The 24410-nt window shown below is 45.2% G+C and overlaps 1 protein-coding gene across 1 annotated transcript in view; it reads left to right on the forward strand.

The window, feature by feature from the left end:
• The window catches only part of dnmt3bb.1 (DNA (cytosine-5-)-methyltransferase 3 beta, duplicate b.1), a 294113-nt gene that overhangs the window by 209052 nt on the left and 60651 nt on the right, over nt 1–24410 (forward strand). The window contains exons 14-17 of the mRNA XM_070895082.1: nt 3583–3766; nt 6353–6437; nt 23437–23582; nt 23903–23993. Of these exons, the coding sequence (XP_070751183.1) occupies nt 3583–3766; nt 6353–6437; nt 23437–23582; nt 23903–23993 (506 nt within the window). The remainder of the gene's footprint in view (nt 1–3582; nt 3767–6352; nt 6438–23436; nt 23583–23902; nt 23994–24410) is intronic.

Below are 24410 nucleotides of genomic sequence, written 5' to 3' on the forward strand. Positions count from 1 at the left end.
TAACAAAGACTCCTTTAGCCAGTACAAGGGCTACTGAAATACATCCCATGCAGCCACATAAATTCACCTCTCTTTACGGAAGGCAGACTTAATAGGCAGTCTACCAAGGTGTTACACAGGGGTTTCATACCAATAACTGGTTAATTTACATAAAACATAAGAATGAATAATATTCAGTTTAATTCAGTGAACATATCTATTTTCCTACACTTCTTGATATAAGAAAACAATAAACTTGTTTTCTTTTTAAACACCGACCCTAAGACAAATGACCACTTATACCTGCTTAACACTTTGAGGCTAATCTAGATCAGGCTTTAAAGTACAGGCAGCATTTTTCTGCTGATGGAAAAATCCACATAATCATGGCTGAGACTTTGAGGAAGACAGGGGAGAGCTGTCTTGCGTTCGGGAAACTCGAAAGAACGGGTTTCCCTCAGGTCCTGCCAAATTTAATGACAGGACCCGATGAACATTTTTTGGCTCAGTTTCCTGGCTGCAGCTAACCAGATTAAGAAGCAGGCTGGCTGGCTGTCGGGCGGGTAGGTTTTCGGCACCGAGCTACGGCCGGGGAGAGGAGAGGAGGGAGGGATCAGAAAGGCAGCGGGTCGGAGGGGTAGATTGGAGGCTGGAGTGGGAGGAGATCGGAGGCCATAAGCTGGGGAGCGCAGAGAAAGTTGGGTGGGATTGGAATGACTGGGGGGGGGGGCGCGGTGTAAGATTAGAAAGGCTGGGTCGGTGGGAGATCGCGCCTCGTGAAAACATCGTGGCTTAGGGGGGAGGCGGCATTGGCCAATTGAGGAAGTGGTTTACAGGTTTGTTTGGGGCAATCAGGGAGAAGCACTCGTCCTTTGGGGGGTAGCAGGGGTTGGTCGGAGTTTGGGAGCCAGTGATCGGGGGCTTTGTGAGGGGGGGTAAGATCGGGGGCTTTGTAGGGGGGAGGGGTAAGTTCGGGGGCTTTGTGGGGTGGAGGGGGGGAGGTGTCTGATCATGGGCGGTTGGCAAGGCAGGGATGCTGGATCCAGCAGGTAAGTGGAAAGGCACTTGCCACCAGGATCTAGCCATCTTTGCCTTCCTTTAGCTGCCAGATTCCCTGAGACCCAGGAAACCCGGCTGCTCAGAGTTAAATTTAAATTGGTGCTTCAAAAAGAGGCATGCATCCTCATTGTAATATCTGAAGTGCCAACCTGCCTCCTGGGAGCGGGATGGCTGTCCACCACGCACCCCCCCCACCTCCGTTAAAACCAGAAATGGGCAGGTTGGGGTTGGTATTCAGATTTCTCATACTTTAACCTCCCACCCGATCCAAACCCGACCATTTTTAGGGGTTAAATTGCCCCCATAGTGTTTGGCCTGGAGTAGCTGAAGGTCCTTCTCAGAGTCATTTAGATGACATTTACCCAAGATGAGCAAAATGTACTCTCTCTCATCTGTGTCTATGTTGACAAATGCTGGAAGTTTATTGCACAATTCCCTTTCTGCTCTGCTCGAATTTTTTTGATTCATTTTCTACCTTCTAGTATACACCAGATATTGGATCTACAAGATATACTGACAGATCACACTGTTGCATTCAAAGAGGCTTAGTAGCAAGACGTGAAGGAATGACCCTAACTACTGTGTGGGTCTTCCTGAGATGAAGGCAGAAACATAGTGCGAAGGAATCTCTTCTGTTGGAGGAAACAAGTTAATTGTAGGGATCCATGGAGATGTAGAGAGTTTAATACTTTTGGCTAAAAGCTGATTGCAGTTATCCACGTGTCTGCATTCTAATTAATTCGGCAATATACACGGTGGCCCAGCAAATGATATCCTTGCCATGGGGCTCTTATGGGATGTGACTCGTTATCTGCCTTTTATTTTGTGCATCTTCTCTGTACTCCTCTAATAATATCAAGTAATGGGTATATTTCTGGTTAGTAAATCTCCATTGTCATTAATCATTAGCACAGTTTGAAGGATTCTCCACAACCTAGAATTGTGGTTGAGCTAGCATTCATATGCCTCTCTTTGTGTTTACATTTAGTAATGTAAAGGTGTGGCCAGTGCACGATGTCTCTCCCATGATCCAAACTAAACAAATAATAATTTTAAAACAAATTTACTTTTATATAGCAGTCAACATTTATTCTGCCAATTAAGCCCTTCCTGCCACCTGCCAATTCAAAGCTCCTTGGAATAAAGGAACCATATTTTGCCCATTATAATTCACACTTTATAAAAACAAAAGATTTTGACCCACTGCATGATTCGTTTGCTTTGTGTCAAATGTGTGGGTTTTCTTTGAATTATTTTGCGATTTTCATACCAAATTGCCTCCCTAATTCTCTTCACCTCTCTACCTCTCCTCCTTTAAGTCACTCCTTAAAACCTACCCTTTTGACCAAGCTATTGGTCACCTACCCTAATATTATATGGCTCGGTGTCAAATTTTACTATATTAAAGGCGCTGTATACATGCAAATTGTAGTAGCTTTACCTTTTCATTCAGCAGCTGTGCATTTTCATCCTGTACATTCAGAGAATTTCTGTCTTTCTGATATATGAAGAACATTCTTAACTCTTTTTGACCCTGTCAGTCCGTATATTTTCTCTCGGTCCTGCAGCTTCCCACGCTCAATTTGGGTAGAACATGTTCACAATCTGACTAATCCTTTAGTTCATGTTCCCAAGTGGGGAAGTGACTCACCTGCACTTGCCCAGCCATGATCGGCAATTTATTGTGTGCAGTATCACTTTGCACAACATCTGCTCTTTGCTATTCATGTCAATGGAATTGATTTGTTTAGAGACCATTACTCCCGGATTGCAAATATTACACTGACTAGTTTTCTCTGACATGACTGATACAGGGAAGATTCAATATAAGAGTATTCCCTAGTCCTATATCAACCTCTGTTAGGTATTTACCATTTCCAGGACTTATTTCAAGAGCTTCCATCTCTTGTAATACATATTTTTGGAGTGCATACGAGTGTGAAATATGTGTATTTTAAGAATCCTCAGAAACTTTTTATTAAAAAAAGATTAAAAATGCCCCAGTTAAACAGTCCCCAATAAAAGTGTGTTATCATTTGGTGTGTGCTAGAGACCAGAAACTAGCTTTTTAAAAAAAGGACCCAAATTACCCCCCCCCCCCCCCCCAATCATCTTTTCAGTGGGACCATTTTGAAGCATATAAAGAGAATCTTTTAATAGAGGTCCCTGACAGGGTCCATTACTTCCCATGGTGTTGAGGTATATTTTCCTAGCTCTTCACACCAACATGATCCACTTGTTCAGGGGCATTGAGATGGGCCAGCTTGAGGAAGGGTCCATGCTGCCCTTCGATCTATGTGCCAGGTGGTGGTGTTGAGCAATTCAGGAAAGGTCCCCAGTCACTGATTAAATTCCAGTTCATAAATCATCCATTGAGAAAGCTTGAGTTGAATTCAAATGTCTTCACTCGGCATCCAGTGGTGTACAGTTGCACGTATCAGGCCATCTCTGGTATAATGATACTAGAAGTTTTTAAAACAATTATGTTGTCAAGATATCATATGTTAACATTGCTCAGATGATTCCCACTCTATTTGTCTGTAGATGCTTTTGTGTGGACTGCATAGACATCCTAGTGGGTCCAGGTGCTTCTGAAGAGGCCAAAGTGCAAGACCCTTGGAGATGTTACATGTGTCTTCCATATGAAAGCTACGGAGTGCTGAGAAGACGCAGTGACTGGACCATGAAACTCCAAGAGTTTTTTGCCAGCGACAATGGTCAGGAATATGTAAGTCGTACAATTTTTTCAGCTGAGACTAAGGAAAAACTTCTGTGAATATCGGCAGATGATATTACTTGTGCTGATTTGTTAGATGTTATAAATTTTATCTGCATAAGCATATTACAAAATATGTTAACAACTTTGTATCTTTCAAAGTAATATTTTACGTGGACTAATTATCCACTTACCACAATAGAATAAATTACTGTTGCTATTGTTATTGTGTGAACACTTGTAATGATTGTAAACTCGACGCTGAGCAGCGCACTTCGGTGAGATGGTGAGAAAACCGAGGCCTGGCTGAGATCAGGCATTGGGATGGTCAGAGGTTCATTTTGCAGAAGGAGGAGAGCTCAAATAGGTCAGAGTGACCACAGCCATTGTTTAAAGAGAATGTTCTAAGATCAGGCCCTCAAATCTGGCACCAAGCTGATGGTTTACAGGGCTGTCATGATACCCGCCCTCCTGTATGGCTCAGATACATGGCCAATATACAGATAAACACCTCAAATCGCTGGAGAAATACCATCAACGATGTCTCCGCAAGATCCTGAAATCCCCTGGGAGGACAGACGCACCAACGTTAGTGTCCTTGATCATGCCAACATCCCCAGCATCGAAGCACTGACCACACTCGACCAGCTCCGTTGGGCGGGCCACATTGTCCGCATGCCTGACACAAGACTCCCAAAGCAAGCACTCTACTCGGAAATCCGACACAGCAAGCGAGCCCCAGGTGGGCAGAGGAAACGTTTCACGGGCACCCTCAAAGCCTCCTTGATAAAATGCAACATCCCCAATGACACCTGAGAGTCCCTAGTCAAAGACAGCCCTAAGTGGAGGAGGAGCATCCAGGAGGGCGCTGAGCACCTCGAGTCTCATCGCCGAGAGCATGCAGAAAGCAAATGGAAGAAGCGTGCGGCAAATCAGACTCTCCACCCACCCTTTCCTTCAACGACTGTCTGTCCCACCTGTGACAGAGACTATGGGCTCAAGTTTCGGACTGAGTTGCTCCTATATTTTTGGAGCAACTAGTTTAGAATGAAGCATCTTAGACATTGCAATTCTCGGCATTTAGTTTGCTCCAGTTCTAGTGAGTTAGAATAGTTTCATTTTAGAACAGATTTTTTTTTCAAAAAGGGGCGTGTCCAGCTACTTATGCCTGTTTTGCAAGTTTAGGCAGGGAAAACTTACTCCAAACTAACTTAGAATGGATTAAGTGCAGATTTTTGTACGCTCAGAAAAACCTTGCCTACACTTAGAAATCAGCGTAGGGATCGAGAGATGCCGGCGGGGGAGGAGGGGGGTTTACAAACATTAAACACTTCACTTTTACAAATAAAGAGCCATCATCAATAATAAATGATAAATAAATCAACCAATAAATCAATCAAAAAAAATTAAAAAATACAAAATAAAAAAAACTAATAAAAAATTCACTCAATAAATAATAAATTATTTCTACTCACCTACTGCAGCACCGGGGAGAAGAGCGGTGCGGGGGGGGGGAGGTGGGGGAGAGAAGAGAGAGAGAGAGGGGGGGAGAGAAGAGAGGGGGCGCGGAGAGGGAAGATGAACGGGGGGGAGGGGGGGAAGATGAACAGGGGGGGAGGGGGAAGATCAACAGGGGGGGGAGATCAACAGGGGGCAGGGGGAGAGAAACAGCTGAACGTGCCCGGTGCTGGGCTGCCGCCGCCACCGTCTCTTCAGGTGGGGCCCGCCCCCAGCGAGAGGACGGGCGGGCGGGCCCCGCCAATGAGGTAAGATGCGTCAGGCCACTTGGCCCGGGATGGGGGCGACATCCCTTCGGCCAATGGTAGGGCCGTCACCCAGAGACAGGACACACTGGGAGGGTCGGGAGCTACTGCGCACGTGCGCAGCTGCCGACACTGTTTTTGGTGCAGGGCTGTAGCTCCGCCCCCAGCAACTCCTGCTGCGCAGTGCCGAGCTAGAAATGGGCCGACAACTATCGGAGAATCGTGAGGTAAGTATTCGGCGCAATTTTTATTCTACAAATTAGGCGGGCCTCTCCGATGTGCGCCGTTCTAGCGGGAGTCCGAAACTTGAGCCCCCAAATTCCTGTATTGGACTGTACAGTCAACTGAGAACTCATTTTTAGAGTAGAAGCAAGTCTTCCTCGATTTCGAGGGACTGCCTATGATGATGTATGATTGTATGATGCTTGTACCAAATTGCTTTGTGCTATTTTGACATTTTAAATGAGTTAAGGCCTCTGTTAAAATAACTAAGAGGAATTTGATATGAGTAGGTTTGTAACACCAGTAGTTTTCTACAGGGTGCACATAATTTACATTGGGCCTCTTTCAACAGGTACTTGCAACAGTAGCTGAATAACAATTTTGCCTTGAGCTAACCCAATAGTTAACCATGATTTGGACAAATTGTGTTAAAACATAAGAAAAAAACTTTCCCCCAACATAGTGTCCCAACACTATACAGATGAGTCTCTTGGAGATGGTTTTATGTATAAGATTTTCTATTTTATCAATGAAGTTTATTTGTAATTAATGTGTAGCATTCACTCAACCGTAAATGGCTGTTTTCAATTGTATATTTTTTTTCAAATTCCAGGATCCACCTAAGATTTACCCAGCAGTACCTGCTGAGCACAGAAAGCCAATCAAAGTTCTGTCACTCTTTGATGGGATAGCGACAGGTAAAGTTCCCAAAAATTTGCCGTGTAACATGCAGAGTGGCACCAAGCTTCTGTACTTGTGTGCATTGAATTTTACAATTAGCAACTGGAAATTATTTATTAAGAAACATACGCCATGATTTTTCTCAGGCGTTCTCCCAATCGGCTGCCATAACTGCAGCAGAGAATTGGCAGAAACCTTGGATAGATACATAAATGGGGTTTGCACACAAGTTACAGCAGCCCTGGTGGTAGACTCAGTAATGAGGTTGCAATCATTAATCTTACAAAATTAGAATCACAGTCAGCCTCCACATTGACAATTACTCTCGTCACAATAGGAACAAAGTTGAATCGTGCCATTCTTTAAATAGAAAATATCCCAAAAATTCACAGGATCCCAGAAAGTAATTTTAAAGCTGTAATATAAATTTAAGGGTTCAGTTGATAACTATAAACCAATGGACTTTGGTGTTCTACAACATGATCTGGACCCATGATTATGCCATTGTCATGTTGTAAATCTCCAGTATCCACTATTCTTTAGCTAACTGGTTGAACAGGTGGTGGACTTTTACATTTTTTTAAAAAAGCATCTAGTTAAATTATAGAATGACTCAGAAACTAGTCACCCAATCAAATCTTCAGTGTTTTTCTCCACATGAGCAACCTAATCTAATCCAGTTCCACTCTCCTGTTCTCTTCATATGCTTTAATATTTCTCTTTTTTAATCAGTCCAAAAACCATAGGGCAATAATACATATAAGAATTAGGAACAGGAGTAGGCCCCTCGAGCCTGCTCCGCCATTCAAAAAGACCATCGCTGATCTGGCCGTGGACTCAGCTCCACTTAACCGCCCGCTCCCCATAACCCTTAATTCCCTTATTGGTTAAAAATCTATCTATCTGTGATTTGAATACATTCAATGAGCTAGTCTCAACTGCTTCCTTGAGCAGAGAATTCCACAGATTCCCAACCCTCTGGGAGAAAAAATTCCTTCTCAACTCCCCCGTATTTTGAGGCTGTGCCCCCTAGTTCTAATCTCCCCAACCAGTGGAAACAACCTCTCTGCCTCTATCTTGTCTATTCCTTTCATTATTTTAAATGTTTCTATAAGATCATCCTTCATCCTTCTGAACTCCAACGAGTAAAGACCCAGTTTACTCAATCTATCATCATAAGGTAACCCCTCATCTCCGGAATCAGCCTAGTGAATCGTCTATGTACCCCCTCCAAGGCTAATATATCCTTCCTTAAGTAAGGTGACCAAAACTGCACGCAGTACTCCAGGTGCGGCCTCACCAATACCCTGTAGAGTTGCAGCAGGACCGCCCTGCTTTTGTACTCCATCCCCCTCGCAATGAAGGCCAACATTCCATTCGCCTTCCTGATTACCTGCTGCACCTGCAAACTAACTTTTTGGGATTCATGCACAAGGACCCCCAGGTCTCTCTGCACCGCAGCATGTTGTAATTTCTCCCCAATCAAATAATATTCCCTTTTAATGTTTTTTTTTCCAAGGTGGATGACCTCACATTTTCCGACATTGTATTCCATCTACCAAACCTTAGCCCATTCGCTTAACCTATCCAAATCTCTTTGCAGCCTCTCTGTGTCCTCTACACAACCCGCTTTCCCACTAATCTTTGTGTCATCTGCAAATTTTGTTACACTACACTCTGTCCCCTCTTCCAGGTCATCTATGTATATTGTAAACAGTTGTGGTCCCAGCACCGATCCCTGTGGCACACCACTAACCACCGATTTCCAACCCGAAAAGGACCCATTTATCCCGACTCTCTGCTTTCTGTTAGCCAGCCAATTCTCTATCAATGCTAATACATTTCCTCTGACTCCGTGTACCTTTATCTACTGCAGTAACCTTTTGTGTGGCACCTTATCGAATGCCTTTTGGAAATCTAAATTCACCACATCCATCGGTACACCTCTATCCACCATGCTCGTTATATCCTCAAAGAATTCCAGTAAATTAGATAAACATGATTTCCCCTTCATGAATTCATGTTGCGTCTGCTTGATTGCACTATTCCTATCTAGATGTCCCGCTATTTCTTCCTTAATGATAGCTTCAAGCATTTTCCCCACTACAGATGTTAAACAAACCGGCCTATAGTTACCTGCCTTTTGTCTGCCCCCTTTTTAAACAGAGGCGTTACATTAGCTGCTTTCCAATCCGCTGGTACCTCCCCAGAGTCCAGAGAATTTTGGTAGATTATAACGAATGCATCTGCTATAACTTCCGCCATCTCTTTTAATACCCTGGGATGCATTTCATCAGGACTAGTGGACTTTTCTACCTTGAGTCTCATTAGCCTGTCCAGCACTACCTCCCTAGTGATAGTGATTGTCTCAAGGTCCTCGCTTCCCACATTTCCGTGACCAGCAATATTTGGCATGGTTTTTGTGTCTTCCACTGTGAAGACCGAAGCAAAATAATTGTTTAAGGTCTCAGCCTTTTCCACATTTCCCATTATTAAATCCCCCTTCTCATCTTCTAAGGGACCAACATTTACTTTAGTCACTCTCTTCCGTTTTATATATGGGTAAAAGCTTTTACTATCTGTTTTTATGTTTTGCGCATGTTTACTTTCGTAATCTATCTTTCCTTTCTTTATTGCTTCCTTAGTCATTCTTTGCTGTCGTTTAAAATTTTCCCAATCTTCTAGTTTCCCACTAACCTTGGCCACCTTTATATGCATTGGTTTTTAATTTGATACTCTCCTTTATTTCCTTGGTTATCCACGGCTGGTTATCCCTTCTCTTACCGCCCTTTTTCACTGGAATATATTTATGTTGAGCACTATGAAAGAGCTCCTTAAAAGTCCTCCACTGTTCCTCAATTGTGCCACCGTTTAGTCTGTGTTCCCAGTCTACTTTAGCTAACTCTGCCCTCATCCCACTGTAGTCCCCTTTGTTTAAGCATAGTACGCTCGTTTGAGACACTACTTCCTCACCCACAATCTGTATTACAAATTCAACCATATTGTGATCACTCATTCCGAGAGGATCTTTTACTAGGAGATCGTTTATTATTCCTGTCTCATTACACAGGATCAGATCTAAGATAGCTTGCTCCCTTGTAGGTTCTGTAACATACTGTTCTAAGAAACAATCCCGTATGCATTCTATGAATTCCTCCTCCAGGCTACCCTGTGCAATTTGATTTGACCAATCGATATGTAGGTTAAAATCCCCCATGATTACTGCCGTTCCTTTTTCACATGCCTCTATTATTCCCTTGATTATTGTCCACACCACCGTGAAGTTATTATTTGGAGGCCGAAAACTACTATAAACAGTGACTTTTTCCCCTTACTATCTCTAATCTCCACCCACAATGATTCAACATTTTGCTCATTAGAGCCAATATCATCTCTCACAACTACCCTGATATCATCCTTTATTAACAGAGCTACCCCACCTCCTTTCCCTTCTTGTCTATCCTTCTGAATTGTCAGATACCCCTGTATGTTTAATTCCCAGTCTTGGCCACCCTGCAACCACGTTTCTGTAATGGCCACCAAATCATACTCATTTGTAATGATTTGTGCCGTCAACTCATTTACTTAATTTTGAATGCTGCGTGCGTTTAGGTAGAGTGTTTTAATACTAGTTTTTAAACCATGATTTTTAGTTTTGACCCCTCCTGCAGCCCCTTTATATTCATACATATTGTCCCTTCCTATCACCTTGTGGTTTACACTTACCCTAGTGCTACTCTGCTCTGTTGCCTCCTGCCTTTTGCATTCTTTCTTGGGGTCCTGTTCATCTGCGCTCTCACCCATTCTAACTAGCTCAGAGCCCTCTCCTGGGTTCCAAATACTCCTCGTATTGAGACACCGAGCTTTCAGGCTTGCCTTTTTATTACACTTTGGCCCTTTTGAATTTTGCTGTACAGTGACCTTTTTTGTTTTTTGCCTTGGGTTTCTCTGCCCTCCATTTTTACTCATCTCCTTTCTGTCTTTTGCTTCTGTCTCCATGTTGTTTCTCTCTGTCTCCCTGCATTGGTTCCCATCCCCCTGCCATATTAGTTTAACTCCTTCCCAACAGCACTAGCAAACACTCCCCCTAGGACATTGGTTCTGGTCCTGCCCAGGTGCAGACCATCTGGTTTGTACTGGTCCCACCTCCCCCAGGAATTTGAATCCCTCCCTGCTGCACCACTGCTAGTAGGGGATTTCAACTATCCTAATATTGATTGGGACAAATATAATGTGAAAGGTATAGAGGGTGCAGAATTCTTAAAATGCATTCAAGAGAACTTTTTTAGTCAGTATGTAACAAGCCCAACATGGGATGGGGCCGTTCTGGATTTAGTTTTGGGGAATGAAACTGGGCAGGTGGAAGGTGTATCAGTGGGAGAGCACTTGGGTGCCGGTGACCATAATTCAGTCAGATTCAAGGTAGTTATGGATAAGGACAAGGATAGACCAGAAATAAAAGTCCCAAATTGGAGAAAAGCTAACTTTGCTAAGTTGAGAAGTAATTTGGCCACAGTGGGCTGGAAACAGCTACTTGAAGATAAATCCGTGTCGGAACAGTGGGAGGCATTCAAGGAGGAGATCCGGAGGGCTCAGGTCAAACATGTGCCCTTAAAGAAAAAGGATGGGAATAACAATTCTAGAGCCCCCTGAATGTTTAGGAACTTACAGAGGAGGATAAAGGAAAAAAAGGGAAGCTTATGTCATATACCGACAGCTAAATACTGTAGAATCTCTGGAGGAATATAGAAAGTTCAGAGGTAAAATTAAAAAGGATATTAGGAATGCTAAGAGAGAGCATGAAAAGTTCTTGGTAAGTAAAATCAAGGAAAACCCAAAGATGTTGGGCAAAGATGCAAGAGCAAGAGGATAACTAAAGAAAGGGTAGGATCTATTAGAGACCATGGGCCCAATTTTGGCCATGACTTGCATCAATTTGCACAGAGACCATGAGGGTAATCTATGTGTGGAGGCAGAAGATGTTGTATGGTTTTTAATGAATACTTTGCGTCTGTTTTCACAAAGGAAAGTGGCAATGCAGATATTGCTGTCGAGGAGTGTGAAATTCTGGATGAAATAAACATAGTGAGAGAGGAGGTATTAAAGGTTTTAGCTGCTTTGAATGTGGATAAGTTCCCAGTCCTGGATGAAATGCATCCCAGGCTGTTGAGTGAAGCAAAAGAGGAAATAGCAGAGGCCTTGACCATCATTTTCCAGTCCTCTTTGGATTCAGGCATGGTGCCTGAGGACTGGAGGACTGCTAATGTGGTACCCTTGTTTAAGAAGGAAGAAAGGGATAGGCGGAGTAATTGCAGGCCTGTCAGCCTAACCTCTGTGGTGGGAAAATTATTGGAAAAAATCCTGAAGGACAGAATAAATCTATATTTTGAAAGACAAGGATTAATCGGGGACAGTCAGCATGGATTTGTTCAGGGAAGATTGTTTTTGACCAACCTGATTGAATTTTTCGAGGAGGTAACCAAGAGGGTCGATGAGGACAGTGTGTATGATGTAGTGTATATGGACTTTAGCAAAGCTTTTGATAAGGTCCTACATGGCAGATTATTCATGAAGGCAAAAGCCCATGGGATCCAGGGCAAAGTGGCAAGTTGGATCCAAAATTGGCTTAGAGGTAGGAAGCAAAGGGTAATGGTTGATGGATGTTTTTGTGACTGGAAGGATGTTTCCAGTGGGGTTCCGCAGGGCTCAGTACTGGGTCCCTTGCTTTTTGTGGTATACATCAATGATCTAGATTTGAATATAGGGAGTATGATTAAGAAGTTTGCAGATTGGCTGTGTGGTTGATAATGAAGAGGAAAGTCATGGACTGCAGGAGGATATCAATCTACTGGTCAGGTGGGCAGAACAGTGGCAAATGGAATTTAATTCGGAGAAATGTGAGGTAATGCACTTGGGAAGGACTAATAAGGAAAGGGTATACACATTAAACGGTAGGCCACTTAGAAGTGCAGATGAACAAAGGAACCTTGGAGTGCTTGTCCACAAATCCATGAAAGTAGCAGGCCAGGTGGATAAGGTGGTTAAGAAGGCATATGGAGTGCTTGCCTTTATTGGCCAAGGCATAGAATACAAGAGCAGGGAGGTTATGGTTAAATTGTATAACACACCTGGTAGGCCACAGCTGGAATACTGCGTGCAGTTCCGGTCGCCGTATTATAGAAACGATGTGATTGCACTGGAGAGGGTGCAGAGGAGATTTATGAGGATGTGGATAAATGTGAGGTTATCCACTTTGGTTGTAAAAACAGAGAGACAGACTGAATGGTGACAGATAAGGAAAAGGGGAGATGCAATGAGACCTGGGTGTGATGGTACATCAGTCATTGAAGGTTGGCATGCAGGTACAGCAGGTGGTTAAGAAAGCAAATGGCATGTTGGCCTTCATAGTAAGGGGATTTGAGTACCGGGGCAGGGAGGTGTTATTACAGTTGAACAGGGCCTTGGTGAGGCCTCACCTGGAGTATTGTGTACAGTTTTGGTCTCCTAACTTGAGGAGGTTCACCAGACTGATTCCCGGAATGGCGGGACTGACATATCAAGAAAGACTGGATCAACTGGGCTTTTATTCACTGGAGTTCAGAAGAATGAGAGGAGATCTCATAGAAACGTTTAAAATTCTGATGGGTTTAGACAGGTTAGATGCAGGAAGAATGTTCCCAATGTTGGGGAAGTCCAGAACCAGGGGACACAGTCTAAGGATAAGGGGGAAGCCATTTCGGACCGAGATGATGAGAAAGTTCTTCACCCAGAGAGTGGTGAACCTGTGGAATTCTCTACCACAGAAAATTGTTAAGACCAATTCACTAAATATATTCAAAAAGGAATTAGATGTAGTCCTTACTACTAGGGGGATCAAGGGGTATGGCGAGAAAGCAGGAATTGGGTACTGAAGTTGCATGATCAGCCATGAACTCATTGAATGGCGGTGCAGGCTCGAAGGGTTGACTCCTGCATCTATTTTCTATGTTTCTATGCTGCCTGGAATGGAGAATCTTAGCTATGAGGACAGATTGGATAGGCTGGGTTTGTTCTCCTTGGAGCGGAGGAGGCCGAGAGGAGACCTCATTGAGGTGTATAAAATTTTGTGGGGCCTGGATATAGTAGATAGCAGGGGCCTATTTCCCTTGGTGGAAGGGTCAATTACGAGGGAGCATAGGTTTAAGGTGGTTGGTGAAAGGTTTTGAGGGGAAGCGTCTTCACAAAGAGGGTTGTGGGGGTCAGGAACTCACTGCCTGGAAGGGTGGTAGAGGCAGAAAGCCTCACCACATTTAAAAGGTGCTTGGGTGGGCACTTGAAATGCCGTAAACTGCAGGGTTACAGACCTAGAGTTGGTAAGTGGGATTAGACTTGTTAACCTCTTATTGGCTGGTGCAGATACAATGGTAAATACTTCAGGGAATTTAATACTGCCAGAGTGATCTCCTGAACTAGTTTTGATCGCCTGGATGGGTTGCAGAGAAACTTTCCCAGATTTGTTTCCCCAGTTGGCCTGGGTTTTTATCTGTTTTTTAGCCTCTTCCAGGAGATCGCGTGGCTCCGGGTGGGGTGGAGTGTAAAATGTTGCGATACATGGAGTATCGCAGTTGTGTGAGGCGGACTGGTTGGGCCGGATGCTCGTCACCTGTCCTTCATTGTTCATTGGTTTATATGTAACCTTCAGGGCTGCTGACCGAGGGCCGTGTGGCTCTTTGTTGGGTGGCGCGGACACGATGGGCCGAAATGGCCTCCTCCTGCGCTGTAAATTTGTATGTTTCTATAAAACCTTCCATAATCTATAAGAGCAAGCCTCAACTTTCTCAAATCTCGGTTTAAAAATAAGCCTCAACTTCTGAAGTCTCTCTTCATAACTGTAACCCTCTATTGTGTTCCTAAAACAGATGAGGCTGCACACAGGGAGGTTAAAGTAACAGTGACCTCAGTCTTTAATAAGACACTCCAGAGTGAGGAACAGGCCTTAGGGGAGCCGGCTTATATACAGTGCTCCCAAGGGATGTTGGGATCCCTTGGGACTTCAGGGGATGAGCTCCCTGGTGGCGGAACATGGGAGTGCATGCCTTACAGATACACAACATCACTCCCCCACCGCGCCCCCCCGCCCAAAGTCAAAGTGAAAACTGTTTACAAGGTGAGGCGGTCGGGAGCCTTTCTTTCCCTGGTGGACCGCCTCGGTACAAATGTCTGTTCTGGTGTGTTGGCTAGGCCCTTGCTGGGCTGGCGTGTTGTTGGCCCTGCAGGGCTGCTAGGTGAGCCTGGCCTTGCTGGGCTGTTGGGCATGATGGGTTCGATTTCCTGGTCCAGCGTGGTGTCGTTGATCCTTTGGGTGTGTGTTGTGGGCTCGAAAAAGGTGGTGTCTGCTGTGGGTTGTTCAGTCTGTGAACCGCAGCCTCATTTGGTCCAGGGGCTTTCTGCAAATTTGTCCATTGTCTAGTTTGACTACAAACACCCTATTCCCTTCTTTAGCTATCACCATGCCCGCGATCCACTTGGGACTATGTCCATAGTTTAGCACATACACAGGGTCATTCAGATCAATTTCCCGTGACACAGTGGCGCGACCATCGTTTACATTTTGTTGCTGCCGCCTGCTCTCTACCTGATCATGCAGGTTGGGGTGAACCAGTGAGAGTCTGGTTTTAAGTGTCCTTTTCATGAGTAGCTCAGCCGGGGGCAGCCCTGTGAGCGAGTGGGGTCTCGTGCGGTAGATGAGCAGTACGCTGGACAGGCGGGTTTGGAGTGAGCCTTCTGTGACTCGTTTAAGGCTCTGTTTGATAGTTTGTACTGCCCGCTCTGCCTGCCTATTGGAGACTGGTTTTAAACGGGGCCGAGATGACATGTTTGATCCCATTGCGGGTCATGAATTCTTTAAATTCGGCTCTGGTGAAACATGGCCCGTTGTCACTGACCAGTATGTCAGGCAGGCCGTGGGTGGCAAACATGGCCCTCAGGCTTTCAATGGTGGCGGTGCTTCCCGACATTATTTCACATTCAGTCAATTTTGAAAAAGCATCCACCACCACCAGGAACATTTTACCGAGGAACGGGCCGGCATAGTTGACATGGATCCTTGACCATGGTCTGGAGGGCCAGGACCACAAACTTAGTGGTGCCTCTCTGGGCGCATTACTCAACTGAGCACATACGCTGCATTGCCATACACAGGACTCTAAGTCAGTCGATACCGGGCCACCACACGTGGGATCTGGCTATCGCTTTCATCATTACTATACCCAGGTGTGTGCTGTGGAGATCCGAGATGAACGTCTCCCTGCCCTTTTTGGGTAGCACCAAGCGGGTACCCCACAACAAGCAGTCTGCCTGAATGGACAGCTCGTCCTTTCGCCGCGGGAACGGCTTGATTGACTCTTGCATTTCAACGGGGATGCTGGCCCAGCTCCCATGCAGTATACAGTTTTTTTTACTCGGGACAGCAGAGGATCTTGGCTGGTCCAAGTCCTAATCTGGCGGGCCGTGACAGGTGATTTATCATTTTCAAACGCTTCCATGACCATCAACAAGTCTGCGGGCTGCGCCACCATCAACAAGTTTGCAGGCTGCGCCATTTCCACCCCCGTGGTGGGCAATGGTAGGCAACTGAGAGCATCCGCACAGTTCTCGGTGCCTGGCCTGTGGCGGATGGTATATTATACGCTGATAGCGCGAGTGCCCACCTTTGTATGCCGGCTGAGGCATTAGTATTTATCCCCTTGTTTTCAGTGAACAGGGATGTGAGGGACTTGTGATCGGTTTCCAGCTCAAATTTGAGGCCAAACAGGTACTGATGCATTTTCTTTACCCCGAACACACACACTAATGCCTCTTTCTCAATCATGCTGTAAGCCCTCTTGGCCTTAGACAAGCTCCTGAAAGCATAGGCAACAGGTTGCAACTTCCCCGCAACGTTAGCTTGTTGTAATACACACCCGACTCCGTACGACGACGCGTCACATGTTAGCACAAGTCTTTTACACGGGTTATACAATACAAACAGCTTGTTGGAGCATAAAATGTTTCTGGCTTTCTCAAAAGCAATTACTTGTTTTTTTCCCCCATACCCTGTTCTCACCTTTGCGCAATAACACATGTGGGGGCTCAAAAAGGGTGCTTAACCCCGGTAGGAAGTTACCAAAATAGTTGAGGAGTCCCAGGAACAACCGCAGCTCCGTGACGTTCTGTGGCCTGGGCGTGTTCCTGATAGCCTCTGTCTTGGCGTCTGTGGGCCGAATGCCGTCCACCATGATCTTTCTCCCCAAAAACTCCACTTCTGTTGCCATGAAGATGCATTTCGACCTCTTCAGCCGCAGCCCTCCGCGATCCAGTCGCTGGAGGACCTCCTCCAGGTTTTGTAGGTGCTCGGCGGTGTCTCGACCCGTGACCAATATATCGTCCTGAAAGACCACCGTGTGTGGTACCGACTTGAGTAGGCTCTCCATGTTTCTGTGGAAGATCGCTGCAGCCGACCGAATTCCAAACGGGCATCTGTTGTAGATGAACAGTCCCTTGTGCGTGTTAATGCAGGTGAGGCCCTTCGAAGACTCCTCCAGCTCCTGTGTCATGTAGGCCGAAGTCAGGTCGAGCTTGGTGAACGTCTTGCCTCCTGTAGGCGTCGCAAATAGGTCGTCTGCCTTAGGTTGCGGGTATTGGTTCTGTAGCGAGAAACGATTAATAGTTACTTTATAATTTCCGCAAATCCTGACCGTGCCATCACTTTTGAGTACTGGAACAATCGGGCTGGCCCACATGCTGAATTCCACTGAGGAGATGATGCCCTTGCGTTGCAGCCTGTCCAGCTCGATTTCCACTCTCTCCCTCATCATGTGAGGTACCGTTCGCGCCTTGTGGTGAATGGGTCGTGCCTCTGGGACCAAGTGGATCCGCACCTTCGGTCTGGAAAAGTTTCAATGCCTGGCTCAAAAAGGGAAGAAAATTTGTTAAGAACCTGGGTACATGAGGCCTTATCGACATGTGATTGCGCTCGGATGTCATCCCAGTTCCAGCGGATTTGCCCAGCCAGCTCCTTCCAAGCAGTGTGGTGTCATCGCCCGGGACAATCCAGAGTGGCAGTTCGTGCACCGTGCCCTCGAAAGTGATCTTGACCATGGCGCTGCCCAGGACAGTGATAAGCTCTTTGGTGTACGTTCTCAGTTTCGTGTGGATGGGGCTCAGGGTACCACAATCTCTCAAACATCTTTTTACTCATGATGGATTGGCTAGCGCCAGTGTCCAGTTCCATGGCTACGGGTAAGCCATTCAATTTTACATTTAGCATTATAGGGTGGACATTTCTTCGAAAATGTGTGCACCCCGTGTACTTCAGCATCTGCCTCCTCTATCTCTCTGAGGCTCGAAATTGCTTTGATCCACCATGGACCGAGCTTCCTCTGCCACATGGTGGTTAGCAGATTTTGCAGAGCTTGCAGCTCATTTGCAAGCTCGTTGGAGGTGCCCCATTGTTCCACAGCTCTTGCAAACATACCCTTTGAAGTGGCATGAATAGGCTCAATGGAAGTCTCTACAACGCCAACAAGGTGTGAATTGCCTTGCAATTCATCCCTTGTTGGGGACTCTGAGTCATCTGGGTCACCTGAGGCCTGCTGGCAGTTGCAGACTCATGGTTTCTGCCCTGTACATTTCTGCTCGCAAACACAGTTCCAGTTAATTTATGAACATTGCTAGCACTTGTGTGCTGAGAGATTTGTTTGGTGTTATCACTGGTGGACATAAACGCCTGTGCTATCGCAAATGGCCTTACTGAGGGTCGGTGTCTCTACAGTCAAAAGTTTTCGTAGGATGGTCTCATGGCCAATGCCCAGTACAAAAAAGTCTCTGAGCATTTGCTCCAGGTAGCCATCAAACTCACATTGTCCTGCAAGTCGCCTTAACTTGGCGACGTAGCTCGCCAGTTCCTGACCTTCAGATCGCTGGCACGTGTAGAACCGATACCTCACCATCAGCACGCTTTCCCTCATGTTAAGATGCTCCCGACCCAGTGTACACAGCTCCTCATACGACTTATTTGTGGGTTTCACCGGAGCCAGAAGATTCTTCATGAGGCTGTAGGTTGATGCTCCGCAGACTGTGAGGAGGACTGCTCTCCTTTTTGCAGCGCTTCCTTCTCCATCCAGCTCGTTGGCTACAAAGTACTGGTCTAGCCGTTCGACATAGGCTTCCCAGTCCTCATCCTCCGAGAACTTCTTCAGGATGCCCACAGTTTGCTGCATCTTTGCATTGGATTCGTATTCCCGTCGCCAGTTATTGTGTTCCTAACACAGATGAGGCTGCACACAGGGAGGTTAAAGTAACAGTGACCTCAGTCTTTAATAAGACGTTCCAGAGTGAGAAACAGGCCTTCGGGGCTGGCTTATATATAGTGCTCCCAAGGGATGCTGGGATCCCTTGGGACTTCAGGGGATGAGCTCCCGGGTGGCGGAACATGGGAGTGCATGCTTTACAGATACACAACACCCTCAACCTTGATGACAGCTCAGTGAATCTACATTGTGCCTTTTCTATTGTCCTTTATATCCTTCCAAAGTAGGCTGCCTAAAAATCTGTGGTCTAATTAAGGTATTTTATAAGTTGAGCATTTTGTATTGAATGCTTCTAGACATATTGCTAAAGAATCCATTTTCCTTTTTTATGACTTTATCTGCAATGCATTGACACCTTTAATGAATTCTGTTCCTGCTCACCAAAGTCCCTCTGCTCCTCTACTCTGTTTAAGATATATTTCCTTTCCCTCTTATTTCCACTAAAATATATTACTTCACATTTCTCTACATTGAACAGCATTGGATATGTTTGTGTCCGACGTAATAGCGTATCTATGTCACAATTTGCTATGCTTTCCCAATTTGGGGCCATCAGCAAATTTTGATATAGTTCCCTCAATTCCCAGTAGCACAACATTTATGTTTATTGTAAATAAGAACAGCCCCAATACAGACCCCGTGGCTTCCTTTGTTTATCTGATGATTAGGTGAGCTGTGAAAACCAAGAAGGTCCTAGGTTTGATCCCGAACCTGTGATCTTAGATTAGTGGTTGCTTGACTGTAAATGTTCCTCAGCTTCTGAATCAGGGATGGGGAAATCTGATACAGTTACAGTTTCTGATCACTATTCAATTATTCCTATTGGAAATGTACATACGTGTACATAGGGTATGGACAGGATCAGGCTTGCCTGTGTTCCCAGGATCTAGCTCGTCTGTGATCTGCACTGTCCCTGCAGCCCCCCCCCCACCTGCTCCCCCTCCCCCACCCCTTGATGAGTTTAATCACTGACCAGGCTCACACAGGAAAACAGTCGGTTCAACAAAGCACCAGAAAACACCCAAGAACAATCCCCCAGCAAGAAGACCACACCTTCAGGAAAGGATGAGAAAGTTGGTGAGAAATAAATAATCCAGTAACACATGTTTGTTTTATATTGTTAAGGATACTGGGAACATTGAAACTGCATCTTGGCTCAATCAATTATGCTGTTCCACCATCTACTTAAAAATTCTGCCAGTTGCAACCTGGTACCTTAATTGGTCTGTAGCATGCTGTGCAATTTTATCTTGGCTCTCCATTTCTGTAAATGCACTATTTGTACTGCCAAAGTCAACTTTATTGAAAAGAAGTATCAATTGCTGTTTTATTGTGCCTCCAGCAGCGCTTCTCTGGTCAAGGTCAAACTGCTCTCTCATAATTTCCACGGAACCTCCTTTCTACCCTTCTATTACATTTGCTAACTCTGCTAAAAGAAAGCTGACTGCCTTGATTAACTTTTCTTCTTTAACTTTAATCTCAATATTCTCCATTCTATTCGACTATTGTAAGCAACATCACGTTTTATCCCAGCTGGCTCTGCTGAATCTTTTTACTCTAGACTCCAATAAGACCTCTGATCCTAATCCAACTTGCTTGTAAATTTGCTCTTGTTCATCATGTCCCCAAGAAAGGTAGTTACTCTTACCCTTCCAACTACGACCTTTAGTCCTCATTCACCTATCAGTATTCTTAGCCTTGCTATCTCTGCTGATGTCAAATAGAACTCCCACGTCTCATCCATTGCTTAGGCTGTCTACAAGATGTTTGGTGGGTGAGGGCGTCAGTCTCACTTTCAGCAGGGCAGTAAGCTGGCAGTTGACCTCAATGCAGTGTGTCTAATGGGCAGCCGATCCACAACCACTAGTTTACCGCTTGCACTGAAAGTGAAAATTGGCTCCTTGGTTTCCTCTTCAATGCCAAGCATTTCATTCCCCTTCAGCAGCTCTTATCTCTCTGAAGCGCTGGACTATCTAAGTGCTTGGTTAGTGCTCCCATATCATGGGAAACTCTTCTAACAGCTCGCTCATAAAATCCTAAACAAGATACAAGGAAAATCTTGCCTGCAGATGGACAGCCCCTCTTTCATCTCCAGCTTCCATTCTCTCTCCTTATCACATTCTTTCCTCTGTATTTGTATTTTATCAATACTACTGTTGTCAGTGCTCCTCTGAATTTTCTTCTTTATCCTCCTAAGCATCAAATTCTGTCCCATACTTTCCCACTCTGTATTGAAAATGAGGCTTATTGCACTGCTTTCTACTAAAATTCGCTTGCTTCCAGCACCTCAAAACTTTAGAATTTCTTCCCTTCCTTGATCTTCCCTTCCTCACTCCATGACTACTCTTTAACTTACTAGTCATTTTTATTCTTTACAGCCTACATAACCATGGCCCTTTACGTTGATTTTTATTGTTTTTAAATTCTGAAGCATATGTTCCTATGTTGGGAGAGAGGGATAATTGTCCTCGATCAGTATTTTGACTAACATTGTCCTTTTTGCCTGATCCTTTATATACTTCTTTCTGCCTTTAGGTTGCCCACACAACATACACCATTTCTAGACTGAGGGGGAATGCACGCTACTCCAAGGTTTCTACATGTGCTAATCAGCCAGGAAACGACAGCAGCCTCGGGAAACTTGGTTTCCAATTTTCCTTCTTTCCAGAAGTACCAGACCCACCCCTTATTAATTGAACTAAAACGAGGAAACTAAGGGCATGATCCACCTCCTTAAACATTCACTCCTTCCACCACCAAAACAGCATGGCTTCAGTGTGTCCTATCTGCAGAATACACTGCAGCAATTCACCAAGGTTTCTTTTACAGCACCTCTCAAACCCGCAACCTCTAATACCTAGATCATCATAGGCAGTCCCTCGAAATTGAGGAAGACTTACTTCCACTCTAAAAATGAGCTCTCAGGTGACTGTACAGTCCAATACCGGAATTACAGTCTCTGTCACAGGTGGGACAGACAGTGGTTGAAGGAAAGGGTGGATGAGGAGTCTGTTTGCCGCATGCTCCTTCTTTCTGCATGCTCTCGACAACGAGAGTCGAGGTGCTCAGCGCCCTCCCGGATGCTCTTCCTCCACTTAGGGCGGTCTTTGGCCAGGGACTCCCAGGTGTCGGTGGGGATGTTGCACTTTATCAAGGAGGCTTTGAGGCTAGAAGGACAAGGGCAGCAGGCGTTTGCAAACCTGCATGGGAACACCACCATCTCCAAGTTCCCCACTAAGTCACACACTATCCTGACTTTGGCATATATCGCCATTGCTTCATTGTTGCTGGGTCAAAATCCTTGAACTCCATACCCCACACCACTATGGGAGTAATTTCACCACATGGACTGCAGTGGTTCAGAAAGAATACAAGAAATAGGAGCAGGAGTGGGCCATTTGGCCCCTCAAGCCTGCTCTGCCATTTAATAAGATCACAGCTGATCTGATCTTGGGCACAGCTCCACTTCCCTGCCCGCTCCCCATTACCCTTTACTCCTTTATTGTTCAAAAATCTGTAGATCTCCATCCGAAATATATTCAATGACCCAACCTCCACAGCTCTCTGGGGCAGAGAATTCCACAGATTTACGACCCTCTGAGAGAAGAAATTCCTCCTCATCTCAGTTCTAAACGGGCGATCCCTTATTCTTCAACTATGCCCCCTAGTTCTAGATTCCATCATGAGTGGAAACATCCTCTCTGTATCTACCTTGTCGAGCCCCCTCAGTATCTTATATGTTTCAATAAGATAAACAAAGGAGGCCTGTCACCTTCTCAGGGGCAGCTAGGGATGGGTAATAAATGCTGGCCTTACTAGCAATGAATTTTTAAAATACATAATAGCTTATCATACTGTTATACTAATTTACTGTGGTGCCCAATAATATCACCTTAGTGGTATAGAAACATAGATAACAGGTGCAGGAGTAGGCCATTCGGCCCTTCGAGCCTTCACCATCATTCAATATGATCATGGCTGATCATGCAACCGCATTCCTGCTTTCTCTCCATACCCCTTGATCCCTTTAGCCGTAAGGGCCACATCTAACTCCCTTTTGAATATACCTAACGAACTAGCCTCAACAACTTTCTGTGGTAGAGAATTCCACAGGTTCACAACTCTGAGTCAAGAAGTTTCTACTCAGCTCGGTCCTAAATGGCTTACCCCTTATCCTTAGACTGTGACTCCTGGTTCTGGACTTCCCCAACATCGGAAACATTCTTCCTGCATCTAACCTGTCCAATCCCGTCAGAATTTTATATGTTTCTATGAGATCCCCTCTCATTCTTCTAAATTCCAGTGAATATAAGCCTAGTCGATCCAGTCTTTCTTCATATGTCAGTCCTGCCATCTCGGGAATCAGTCTGGTGAACCTTCGCTGCACTCCCTCAATAGCAAGAATGTCCTTCCTCAGATTAGGAGACCAAAACTTACACAATATTCAAGGTGTAGCCTCACCAAGGTCCTGTACAACTGTAGTAAGACCTCCCTGCTCCTATACTCAAATCCTCTCGCTATGAAGGCCACCATGCCATTTGCCTTCTTCACTGCCTGCTGTAACTGCATGCCAAATTTCAATGACTGATGTACCATGAGACCCAGGTCTCGTTGCACCTCCCCTTTTCCGAATCTTAAATTGCTGGCCCTAAAAGCAGCTAATTGATGTTTCTTTTGTTTTCTACAGGGTATTTAGTTTTAAGGGACCTAGGATTTAAAGTAGAGAGATATATTGCATCAGAAATATGTGAAGACTCAATTGCAGTAGGAACTGTCCGGCATGAAGGAAGAATCACATACGTGCATGATGTCCGGAACATCAGCAGGCAAAACGTAAGAGAAACAAACAGCCTTATTGGGAAACCAGGAGATGCAATAACAGAACCAATAATCAAGTTGTTGCAAAGTCAGAAACTTTTATCTGCCTTTGTTGGGATGCCATTTTGTAGTTGTGCATAAATGTCCTGTGTAATTGTGGAGGCGGGGTGCAGTCACAGCACAAACTATAACTGGATACAGTAAGACCTGTAATGGTGAAATGAGGTAGTAGATAATAAATGGTTCTGGATTTACCATTTACATTTTTTAAGAAGAAAGTTCAAGTTAATTTGACAGGTATCTTATTTGGAATCGACTGTGCCTTTTTATTTCAGATTCATGAGTGGGGTCCGTTTGATTTGGTGATTGGAGGAAGCCCATGCAATGATCTTTCTATTGTAAACCCTGCAAGAAAGGGTTTATATGGTAGGAATTATTTATTTGTCTTCAAGTAAGGCCAAACCAACACATTTCTGATTCTTAGGGGCTGAAATTGCCTTCCGCCCCATTTGGGGCGGATAATTCGAATTAACTGGCAAATTACCGCCAGTATTGATGGGTCGGGAATAGAGGGAAATTGGCCACTTTTGTCTTTAAAAATCAACGGGGCGGCAGAGGGTAGCAAGCGGGTCGGAATGCGGCTGGTGTCATCAGCGCGACATGCCGCATCGCTCTGACGCTTAGCAACATCCCTTCACTTAGAGGGGAGGGATGCTGTGAAGCCTCCTTGGCACCCACTGGGCCACCAGGGAAGACTTTGGTTGGGCCAGCGGCCTGACACCCAAGAGTGGCTGCTAGGCTGCCTGTTGGCGGCCCGGCCGAACCCTTGGCTACCATTGACTG

Source organism: Pristiophorus japonicus, chromosome 12 (genome assembly GCF_044704955.1).
Source record: "Pristiophorus japonicus isolate sPriJap1 chromosome 12, sPriJap1.hap1, whole genome shotgun sequence".
In the NCBI taxonomy this organism is placed as follows: domain Eukaryota; kingdom Metazoa; phylum Chordata; class Chondrichthyes; family Pristiophoridae; genus Pristiophorus; species Pristiophorus japonicus.